Source organism: Plectropomus leopardus, chromosome 17, assembly GCF_008729295.1.
Source record: "Plectropomus leopardus isolate mb chromosome 17, YSFRI_Pleo_2.0, whole genome shotgun sequence".
Taxonomy (NCBI): Eukaryota; Metazoa; Chordata; class Actinopteri; order Perciformes; family Serranidae; genus Plectropomus; species Plectropomus leopardus.
Genome location: NC_056479.1, coordinates 1,543,018 through 1,555,517, shown reverse-complemented (window position 1 = coordinate 1,555,517; position 12,500 = coordinate 1,543,018). Strand labels below are relative to the sequence as shown.

At 36.8% G+C, this 12,500-nt stretch overlaps 1 protein-coding gene across 2 annotated transcripts; it reads left to right on the top strand.

Moving 5' to 3' along the window:
• The first annotated feature begins 727 nt into the window (after positions 1–727).
• rcn3 (reticulocalbin 3, EF-hand calcium binding domain) lies at positions 728–12,389 on the top strand. 2 transcript variants are annotated; one of them, XM_042505082.1, is made up of 8 exons: positions 728–796; positions 1,866–2,089; positions 2,200–2,393; positions 3,086–3,258; positions 4,164–4,224; positions 4,320–4,411; positions 5,692–5,799; positions 11,643–12,389. In XM_042505082.1, the coding sequence occupies exons 2-8, from the start codon at positions 1,872–1,874 to the stop codon at positions 11,748–11,750; spliced, it is 954 nt and encodes a 317-aa protein (XP_042361016.1). In that variant the 5' UTR covers positions 728–796; positions 1,866–1,871; the 3' UTR covers positions 11,751–12,389. The 2 variants fall into 2 exon arrangements, with proteins under 2 accessions (XP_042361016.1, XP_042361015.1); XM_042505081.1 differs by lacking the exon at positions 11,643–12,389 and adding an exon at positions 6,838–7,614.
• The last annotated feature ends 111 nt before the right edge of the window (positions 12,390–12,500 follow it).

The following is a 12,500-nucleotide window of genomic DNA, read 5'->3' as shown; positions in this document are numbered from 1 at the left end:
GACTTTTGGACGAGGAAACCGGGAGTGCTAAGAGGCTAACGGACTTCCACGTTTTAGGACTCATTACTTCACTACTCTATTGTCACAAGGGCCCCTCATAATAGAGTGCCGAGGGACCTGTTTTCACTACTGTACGCCACTGACCTACCCACCCCCTGCCCCAAATGTGAAATAGGTGATTACGGCCCTGCCATCAATGTCTATGGTGTGACAGTGCTAATAAAATTTGGAATAAACAAGATAAAACATATCTTTTTCATTTTCAAACACAGGTGCCTGTATCAGTAGTCATTCATGCGCACTTGTTCAGAGCAGAACTCTGATTTGTGAATCCACTGTGGACTGCATTTAGAGAAATGGTTTCCCCTGTTAATGCTTAGCGCGCCCTCGATGGTAAAGGCTAAGGGTTTGGGTTCAGTTAAGGGGGAAGCACAGCTTGACGGGGGAACAGACTACCTCACAACACCAGCGGCCCACAGCGGCGCAGGACACGCTTACGTGAGATGGTGAAATCGGATGAAATTAATGAAAGGGTCAAACGTAGCGAGTTGCTCCTCAGCTCAGTCGTCCCATTTTGCGTGACAACGTGGCGGTTAACAGCCAATGAGAATTTACTCACATTTGTGTCATATTTTTGATTGGTTAGAATTTCCTTTGTAGCGTTTGCCATAGGGTAGCCGAAAGACAAGGCCCACCTCCCTGACCCTGCTATTTAAAGGTACAGAGTGCCAACGCGGACTGATCTGCCGTTCCCAAACTACGAAGGGAGGTGTCGCGAGACGCTGCCAAGAAACTGGTGAGTTCACTTTTTCTTGCCTCTAAAAAGGTTTTTTAAAAGTAGTAAAGGTTGAGAGTCTTAATGAAGCTTTTGTAGCTCGGCTGTCCCACAGTGCATTCAGTTCAGCTGATGAACTCCCAGCAGCATGAAGGAAACTCTGAGAGAGTGTGTTTAATGATGGGGAGATGAGACACTGCAAAGTCAGTGATTACATGCTCATTCACAGATTGTACTACCATCTACTCACCATTATATCAACTAATATAAGTCTGAATCTTCGAGAAAATACTTTTAAGTTTAGTTTTTAAGTCTCTGAAGATTCACATCATTGTACAGTTATCTTGGATTAATGATGACTGGATTCTGATGATAAAAAAATGTATTTCTGCTTGTCTTCATGTAAGTGTTAAGTTTTGGCAATTGAATTGAGTTTTACACTGTGAATCCAAGGATATGTACTGCATGGGCAGGGTTTGTTATAGATAACCCTTTAAAACCTGGATGGACATCAGTTTTCTTGCACAGCTTTCAGATGGCTTTCGCAAGTATTTAAACCTTTGAAATTGCTTTGAAGAACGTGATGTAAAGGGCAATCAGCAACTTAGTATGAAATATTACTATTGTTATTTATTTGTATTATTTTTATTTCATTTTTTTCTTTTACAGGTCATTTTATGTGTTTGATGTGTTACTTTTCTTTCCTCTTTTTTTTCTAAGTTCAGGTAATCTTCTTGTAACTTATTACTTATTTCTTGCTAATTTAGAAGAGTTTGATAGGCTGAGACAAAAGCCTTTGTTGATCAAACTACATTTATGCATTTGTGCAAAACTAGCACATTGGGTAAAACAAAAGAATTTCTCATTTGTGCCAGGCATTATTTCAAAGCTGGTTAGAATATTTGGCATGGCCAGCAGAACAACTGGTAAAACCCAGGTGCATGTCAGTGTACTGTGCACTGTCAGGAGACACATCTGGGTCATTTCTTTCTCAGTTTGAGACTCTGACCTCTAGGAGGCGCTTTAGTCTTTTATTATAAGCATTTCATCTGTCATTTACTTCTGATTTTTTGTCTCTGCTCCCCACCAGTCAATCATGATGCTGCTGAGGTCACTAGCATCCCTCTGTGTCCTGGCTGCTGCTGTCTTTGCCGTCCCTGCTCAGGAGAAACGCATCCATCACCAGGCCGACCTGAGTGACCACGCTCACGATGATTCTCACGGCTACCAGTATGACCACGAGGCCTTCCTGGGCAAGGAGGAGGCCAAGACCTTTGACCAGCTGACTCCTGAGGAGAGCAAAGAGAAACTAGCGTAGGTTTTACTAACCTTCAGTGCGCTATGTTTAAACTGTTCACTTCTGCCACAAAATGTCACCTTGATTTCAGTCAACCTTTTCCATAACTGCCCATCTCGCCCTACAGGAAGATCGTGGACCGCATTGACACAGACAAAGACGGCTACATCACACATGCAGAGCTGCACTACTGGATCAAACACCGGCAGAGGAGGTACATCGAGGAGAACGTGAACAAACATTGGAAGGACTACGACAAGAACGAAGATGGAAAGATTGCCTGGGAGGAGTACAAAAACACCACCTATGGATACTATCTAGGTAATTCTCTGTGTGTGGAGGATGTTCCTCCATATTCACCTGTCAAACTCTTTCCTCTCCTTTCTCCTCAAAGAGAAAGAAGGGCTCAGTGTATCATAGAAGGTCCCGTGGCCGACGAGGTCTTTGTCAGCCTAGGGGCTGGTCCAAAGCAAGCCTGAGCCAGCCCTAACTATAAGCTTTATCAAATGAGGAAAGTCTGAAGTCTACTCCTAAATGTGGAGACGCTACTGATCTGAAACTAGAATATGGTTCCACAGAAGAGGAGCCTGATAGCTGAAGGCAATCACATCTCTTCATCATGCTTCATGCTTGTCTTCATGTTACTAATTTATGGGTATTGAGTTGAGGTTATCTGGTCACACACACTTATTCTAAGATCAACAATAAACTTTCATGCTCAGGTGGAAAAAAAGTAATAAACAAAATGTAACTTGAAGCTCCATTTATTAGCTGTTCTGGAGCTTTCTGTTATATTGCATGATCTTCACAGCAGATTGAGTTTGCTTAATTGTCATGGACTTTCATGAGTGTTTGAATTCACATTTTTCTAAGCACTTTTTCAATGACTCCTACATGGATAAAAATCTATTTGAGGAATCAGCGTGGATCTGTCAGGACAGACAGACTTGAGGAAACACTGTCTATATGAACACCTAAATGCTGTATTGCTAAAAATGAACCTTTCTCTTCAGATGAGGAGTTTGATGACATTGAAGACAAGGCCACCTATAAGTCCATGCTCACCCGGGACGAAAGGCGCTTCAAGAAAGCTGACAAAGACCGGGATGGTATCGCCACACAGGAGGAGTTCAAAGCCTTCCTTCACCCGGAGGAGTTTGATTATATGAAGGACCTGGTAGTGCAGGTACAGTGTTCTCTCTGACCAGCAGAAAATTCAAAGATAGCAATATGAAGTATATTTATTACAATTACAGTGATATGGCTCCATGGATAGCAATGCTCATGGTGAGATATGTTTCCCGTTTGCAATCACTCTTCATCTGTTTGCATGGATTTCCACATCAATATTTTTTTGTACCCTGTGATGTCTGTGACCTCGGTTGGTTGCTCTTTGGTTAAAATCAAACCATGCACACAACACTGTCATCACAGTGAATGTTACACATGTGTAAACGTAATGTTGTATTTTTAGGGATTTAACATACTCAGCTTTGTTTAACCCTCTGAAAACTTGAGAAAATTGGTTTGATTTCTTTCAAAGCAACGCACTCAGCAACTTGGCAAGAAATCATAATAATAAATAAAGTGCAAGAAATTAGTAAAAGGTGACAAGAAAAATGACCTGAAAATGAGAGAGAGAGAGAAAATTATTAGAAAACAATCAAAAACAAGGATAACTGTAAAGAGAACCACTTTTATATTATTATAGTTATGTATTTGAATAAATTTATTTTTAGGGCTTTTCTCAGGTCATTTCCTTGTTTGTTTTTTACATTTGTCTTTTGCAAATTTTTTAGGACATTTTCCACTACTTTCTTGCTCATTTCTTGCAAAGTTGCTCATTGTCTTCATCTTATGTTCTTGGAAAAAAATACGGCTTTTTTGCTCAGGTTTCAAATTGTTTATATTTCTAGGCTGACAGCTCTAATACTGTTTATGTGATTGTGAAATAGTACAATAGACTACCTTTCATTGTCTCTTTCTCCTTTCACAGAGCTCTTAACAATTGTGAACCTTAAAAATGACTTGATCAGTACCTTCACTAACAGGACTGAACCACTTTGACAACTAAGTAATTTTCTCATTTAGGAAACTGTGGAAGATATCGATAAGAACGGCGATGGCAAGATCAACCTGGATGAATACATCGGTAGGTAACACCCATTTTTTCTCAGACCAACTCCAATATCCACTCCTCACCAGGAGGACATCTGTCCTAAATGTGTGTGTGCTGCTGCTCCACAGGTGACATGTTCACACCAGAGGATGGGGAGAGTGAGCCAGACTGGGTCCAGACAGAAAGGAAACATTTCTCTGAGTTCAGAGATGTCAACAAGGTAAAAGCTACTCAGCTACTGAGAACTGCAGTCCTTCATTATTTTAGGTTATTTTCTCACCACGGTTACATGACATAGATTCAGTCACAGTCAAAGTGACAGCATGCACATGTGGAGACACTGGAGGCTGTGTGCTGATTGGACTTCCACAGTGTCAGCTGAGTGCAGGAGTCACCTCTCTTAACCCCTTAAAACCTGGAGCGACTTCACTTCTTGTGCTCATTGCAGTTGACTTACACAAGTATTTAAACCTTTGAACCTTTGTAAGAAATGCTCTACAAATTTCAAGAAATCAGTAGATTTAGAGAATTACTCCAGGGAAAATGAATAGGGAAAAACTATATTTTAATTGTCATCGTTATATATTTAGAAATATTTTACAAAAATATAACATTTTAAAACATTTTTTATTTAGTTTTGTGTATCTTTAGTTATCTTTTTTTTTCATTTTTAAAGAATAATTTTCAGGTCACTTGAAAAAAAAAAAAGAATTTTGGGTCATGTGTTTTAATACATCAAGCAAAAAAACATTAAGTGTAAGTATAAATGCTGTTTTTTCAATAATACTTTTTAAAGTATTATTGAAAAATACTTTGCTACAGTAATAAGAATAAACGGAATTTATTACTTCAACACCTGCTAACCTCAAGTAAACTGATCTGGAAGTGAAAAAACTTAATGCAAAATGCAATTTCAAACATATTTGGAGTGTGGAAAAGTTAAAGCTCTAACACATACACAAGCATCGGCCTCCAGCAGTCCAGCCCACATTCTGTTTTTATGCACCAACAGCCTGAAACAGAAAGCCCATAAAACCCCAAATGTACAAGAGAAGCAGCCTCTGTAGACGGTCTTAAGAAGCAGCTCAAGACCCATTTCTGTGCTCTTGCTTTAAATTAAATTAAATTAAATTAAATTTCACTGTCCATTTATTTTCATCGCATATTATGGTTATTATTTCTTATAGACTTGTTTTATGCTTTTTATGCACTTTTACTGTTTTGAGTTTTGTTGTTTAATATTTTTTTTTAATTTATATTTCTTTTATTTGTTTTCCATGTCTGGCCTGTCTGCAACTGATTTCCAAAGTTATTTTATCCATGTGCTTGATAATTTTTTTAATGTATCTTTTTTTATTTTATTTTGTACTGATTATATATTTTGATATATTGTTAGGTTTAAGGTGCTATACATATAAAGTTTATTATTATTATTATTATTATTATTATGTGCCTATCTTCACCGTTAGCTCCTCAGTAAAGCAGCTGTGTGTTGTACAGGACGGCTTCCTTGATGCTAATGAAGTGGCCCAATGGGTTTTGCCGGGAGAAGTTGACCACGCTGACAATGAGGCCAAACACTTGATCCATGAGACAGACACTAACAAGGTAGACCTTTCACTGCTTAATCCCTCTGATAGATAGAGTATATATATATATATATATATATATATATATATGTGTGTGTATATATATATATATATATATATATATATATATATATATATATATATATATCTGTGAGCCGAAGAAGACCGTGTGTCTTCAGTAGCCGCAGAGTAGGAAAAGTATTGAGACTAAAACATTGCTGGCTTTATTATTTTATGGGTTTTGTTGACAACAAGAAGACTAGCACTCTCAATTTAATTATGACATGAGTTATCCTTTTGTTAGCCAGCAGTAATGTAACTCTACACTAAGCTGGCGTTTATAAGGTACACAAACAATACTACAATAAAAACTATGAGTAGACACTGAACTACAACCAGAAACATATTCCACTCTCCGATTCTAATATGAATTGTAGTTGTATTCTACATACACATTTCCTTCCATGCAATGGCTGTCCTATCATTAAAGGGAAAAATCACCCCCAAAAAATAATCTTAAAAAAAATTATAAAATGTTCGGTTTCTAACAATGACTTAACAAATATGTCACTTCACGTACACCACTAACTTTTGGTTTCAGACAGAAGACCAACTCTGGTCTGCTGTGTGAAATTCTGATGTTGGTGATCCATCCATCCCTTCCTATCTGCCTGTCTGCTACTTAATTGCTGTTGACGGGATTACATTGGAGTTATTCAAAAGTCGGATGCGTCTCGTAGAGATGCTGTGAGGTGCCTTATGCATGAGTAACAGAAGCAGAAGGCCCTATTTGACGCTCTGTAAATGAGAACGGGCTGAATAATAAAGATATGGCAGGTCCACCTGTAGAGGCTTTGGTCAAAAGACAGCCTAACTGACCGTCCATCACTTGTCTAAGTTATCATGGTAATTTGAGTAATTGTGAGTTAATTCTTAACAAGCTTCTGTGTGTCTTGCTGTCTCTTACTCCTGTTTGTCATCACCTCATGTGTCCTCTCCTCTTTCTTTCTTCCAATCATAAACCAATAAACCGCTGTTGGACGGAATCAAACAACAGGACGAGAAAATAACCAAGAAGGAGATTCTGGCCAACTGGAACATGTTTGTGGGCAGCCAGGCAACCAATTATGGGGAAGACTTAACGAAGAGACACGACGAACTATGATATGATATAACTATGATGAGTCATCAGAGGCTCAGCTGGGTTTACATTTCAAAACTATGGAGAATTGGTTACCATGGTTTGGGGGGGTGGGGGGTGGGGTGGTCACAGTTAATGTAAGGTTCTCACTCTGGGTTGCAGGGGTATAATCATGTACCCTTGTTCACACACATGCACACATACACGCACAGACAGTATGATCCAGGCGAATCCACCATGCACTCACATACTGTGTATGTGATTACAGATGGTACTGATGGTCCCACACACACACACACACACACACACTCCTCTTTGTTTTATGCATCTGTGTGATTTTTTTTTTAAACTGAGATGCCTCATATCCTCACAGAGAGCACACTGCTCTTGTCCAGTGAAAACTGTGTATCTCCAAAATGTCAAACTAACAGAACTGTGGATTAAGTCCAACATGCACTGGCAGCCAGTTGAGAAGAAGCTGCTTCTGAGCCTCACAAGTTCAAATGTGGTCTCAACACATTGTTCTCATCTAATGAAGAGCAGTGGACATTGAAGATACAGAGTTTCTCTCTGAGACAGACATGATTTTGTCACAAGGTGTGTGTTCATTTGCTGTTACAGAGTGGAAGAGTCTGACTGAAGGCTGTCACTGAACTGTTGGGTTTGACTAATAAACTCTTGTTTTTCTATAAACACTATATTTTTTTGTTTTGTTTTGCACTAACCGCTCCATAAACTGCAGGTACATTTCTGTGTTATGTAAGTATATTGTGATAAATGTTATCACTACAGTGTAGCTCTGTGCATGTAGAGGGCGTGTTTTGATGGTCTCCTGCAGATTTCTAATTCTGGCTGTTTCCCACCTACAATAAGACATTACATGTAGCTGGAAGGTATGGTTCTAAAGCAGAGGTTGGGCTTTAACATTTATCAATTTTTCAGCAGATTCATGTTGTGTTAGACCATATTTAGAACAAATTGAAGTAGGGAAGGCAGAGATTAATTTTATAAATGCAATGGCTGGTACATAGACCTTCCCCTGTAAAACCTTCCAAACACTCAAAACAACCAGTCAGTTTTTTTCTAAGATAATTTTTGGGCTTTTTATGCCTTGATTCCATAGGACAGGCTAAGTGTGAAAGGGGGAGAGAGGGGGAGTGACATGCAGCAAAGGGCCGAGGTTGGAATTGAAACCGTGGCCACGACATATAGAATAAATAAATAAATATTTGAAAAATTTACTAAACTATGACATTTTCAGGCTAACATACTATGATATTTTTCTGTGATATTTTTCATGCTGCTTTGGTGCTTTCTTAATGCTTTTTTTGAATGGCATATTATCACATGATATTTTTTTAAATATTTTGGACAGCATACTTTACTGGGATTTTTTAAGTTATTTTGGACAGAAAACAATAGTATTACCTTTCTTGCCATATCAGATGACATACTATGGTGTTTTTATGCTTCTTTGGACAAAAAAGTATGAACTATGACTTTTTCACGCTATTCTGGACAACACACTATACAGTGATTTTTTTATTAAGCTCTTTTAGATGACATTCTTTTATATTACTTTTATATGCTATTTGGACAACATACTGTACAATGGCTTTTTTATGATATTTCTGATGACTTAGTGTGCAATGACTTTTTATGGTATTCTGAACGACATGCTGTACTATGATTTTATTAGGCTCTCTCTGATTACATACTATACTTTATATTTTTTAATTTATTTTGGACAACATAATATACTTTGATGTTTTTATGCTATTTTCGAAAACATACTATATATGATTTTTTCATGTTATATTGGACCGCTTACAATGCAATGCTGTTTTTTGCTATTTCAGATGACATACCATACTTTGATGCTTTTATGCTATTTTGGACGACACACTATAGTGTGATGTTTTATTGCTATTTTGGACAACATTCTATAGTATGACTTTTTTATGCCATTTTGGACAAAAACTGCAATATGATGTTTTTATGCTTTTTTTGACGAGACACTATAGTATATTTTATTACTATTTTGGACGACATATTATAGTATGATGTTTTGTTACTATTTTGGACAACATACTAAAATGTGATGCTTTTATGCTTTTTTGGAAGACAGACTATAGTATGAAATTTGTATGCTATCTAATGACACTTTAGTGTTACTTTAAAATTCTATTTCGGACATTGTATGATAATATCACTTTTTATGCTTTTTTGGACAACATAGTATAGTATGATGTTTTATTGCTATTTTGGACAACATACTATAATATGATGTTTTAATGATATTTTGGACGACATACTACAGTATGACTTTTTTATGCAATTTTGGAAGACATACAATAGTGTAATGTTTTATTGCTATTTTAGATGACATACAATAGTGTGACTTTTTCCATGCTATTTTGGACAACAGAATTTAGTATGATGTTGTATTGCGCTTTTGGACAACATACTATAGTATGACTTTTTTACGGTATCTTGAACAACAGACTATAGTATGATGTTTCATTTCTATTTCAGCAATATACTATATGCTATAAATATGCTCTTTTGGAAGGCCTACTATAGTATTATGTTTTATTGCTCTTTTTGACGGCATAATATAGTATGATTTTTTCAGCTATTTCGGACACCATGGTATAGTATGATATTTTTATGCTATTTTCGAAGACGTACTACAGTATGATGTTTAAATGCTATTTTGGAAGACATACTATAGCATGACTTTTTAATGCTTTTTTGGAAGACATACTCTAGTATGATGTTTTAATGTTATTTTGGCTTCTTTGGACAACATACTAGAGTATGATTTTTTTATGCTATAATGGACGATAAAGTATAATAAGATGTTCTATCGCTATTTTTGTCAACAATCAACAGTATGACTTTTTTATGCTAGTTTCAACAAATTACTTAAGTGTAATGTTTTATTGCTATTTCGGTCATCATAGGATAGTATGACATTTTTATGCTATTTTGGACGACATGCTTTAGTATGGTGTTTTGTTGCTATTTTGGAAGCCATACTATAGTATGATGTTTTATTGCTATTTTGGACAACATACTATAGTTTGATGTTTTATTGCAATGTTTGATGACATACTATAGTATAATGTTTTTACGCTATTTTGGAAGACATACTATAGTATGTTTTTTTATTGCTTTTTTGGACAACATACCATAGTATGCTGTTTTATTGCTGTTTCAGGCGACATACTATAGTATGACTTTTTATGCTATTTTGGACGACATATCATAGTGTGTCATCCAAAAGAGCGATTAAACACTATACTATAGTATGTTTTCCAAAATAGCATAAAAATAGCACAGCAGTAGGATGTTCTCTGTGCACCACTCTTCAACATTGTTGATTTCCTCTCGGTATGAACTCTCATCGTTGTTTGTAATACGGCCAATGATGGTGTTGTCATCGGCATACAATAGAGTTCTTCTGATGCCTGATGTTGTCTTTGATGTGCTTTCGTCGTTCGCAATTCGTCATAAATATCTAAAACAAATATATACTATATTTGTTTTAGAATATATATATATATATATATATAAATAGAATTAATATATACTATATATATATATATATATATATATATATATATATATATATAGAATTAAGAGACATGCCATACATTAAAGATCTTAAACAAAAAAAAAATCATTACAAATGTAGTCATGTGAAGCACATCATGTTCATGAAAGAAGATTTATATGTGTCAAAGACCATTAGCATGTAACGATAACCACCATGAATAATTTTAAAGAACAAGAGTTTAACTTCTTTGTCACTCCTGACAGCTGTCCCATCTATGTGTGAATGTTCTAAAAGTATAAAAACTGAATAGCAGGTGGCACCTTATAAAGCTGTGTCAGCCATCAGTATATGAATGTGTGGATGTGAATAGGCAGGTTTCCATTACAGATGAGCAACACTTTAAAACACATTTGCGAGATGACTGTGTTTCCATTAAGTGATGTTCTGTCACTTCTCTCACAGTATTGTGCGACGTCCCCTCTGGTGATAACATGCCAAGAAGCATGATGATGGATGTTCAAAACATTAGCAGCTTTATTTTTTATTGCAGCCACCACACTAGCCGTTATTATTTCCAATTCAAGACCACGTAGGCCTGTTATGGAGCCATAATAGAAAGGCGAGCCCCTTATACGTGGGAGTGGCCACATATGAGGGATTTCTGGGAGCTGATAGTCCACGATCTCACAGAGGAATTGTTGATTCAAAACTTCCAGATAATTCAGTTAACTTTCGTAGCTTCTGCTGCATCTTGAGGGAGCCAGTTCCTACCGACAAGCACATAGCCATAGCATCACGTGGCCTTGAAAAACCAAAAAAGTGTTTCCATTGCAGTTTTGCCAAATAGGGCTTATAGTAATTACCTGAAATACCACCTCATACGAGTGTAATCTTTTTTTGCGATTGATGGGAGTTTTTGAATTTTCGATAAGGCAAATTTTCCTTTCACAATTTCAATTTGTGCAATTTAAGAGTTAATGGAAACCCACCTAATGTGAAAGCACTGTGATTGGTCGAATAACGAGAAAAGAGTTATACAAGTGCGGGTCCATTTACCATTCCTCTAGCCTCTCAAGGCTTTTATTAACCTTCAATAAGATGCAGAATTAAAGCCAGATGTGTCTGATTCCATTTCTGTCCTTTCCTGTCTGCTCCTCAGGACGGCCATCTGACACTCTCTGAGGTGCTTGATAAGATGGACTTTATCAAGATCAGCACCATCACAGACTATGGAGGCATGAGGGTCGACGAGCATGATGAATTGTAAACTATGTCCCGCAGCACAGGAGGAATAATGGTCTCCATGGTGTTTGACAAACATATCCAGCTCACAGTGTCTGTGAGGACATCTCCTCTTGCAGAGCAGTCAAGTATGAAGAGACCAACAAGAGCAGCTCGGACTCAAAAACAGACTGCAGAGCTGCTGAGAATAGGACTGCTAACCTACATGTTCACATGTGCACTGAGTGGAATGTTCCTGACTCTGACTTTAAGCTCTAAAACTGCAAACAATAAAAACATCCAGCCATTTGTTTCCATATATTTAAGACTTAATCTAAATGACTTAACACTCATTAACAGCTGACACATCGACTTCACTTCCATCATGTGACATCACTGTCTTGACTGCAGTCGAAAGTGTAAAATGTTTTCACCCTTTTAAACCTGGATTGACACCACTCATTTTGTGCTGCATTTAAATACCTCTGGCACCTTAGCAAACTCAATTTAAACACAGGGAAAAGGGCAAGGGGCAACTTTGCAAGAAATGTCCTGCAAATGTCAAGAAATTTGTAGATTTGGAATAAAAAATAAGGACAAGAAAAATATCTAGAAAGCTATGATTATTATCATCCTAATTTATTATTACAATTATGTCACAAAATTATTGTATTTTTTAACCACATCTTTCAGGTAATTTCCTTGTTTTTTTGTTTACTTTTCCTTTTTTGTTCCCATTTTTCTTGTACCATTTTACAAATTATTAGCTGATTTTTGGGTCCTTCTTGTTAAGTTA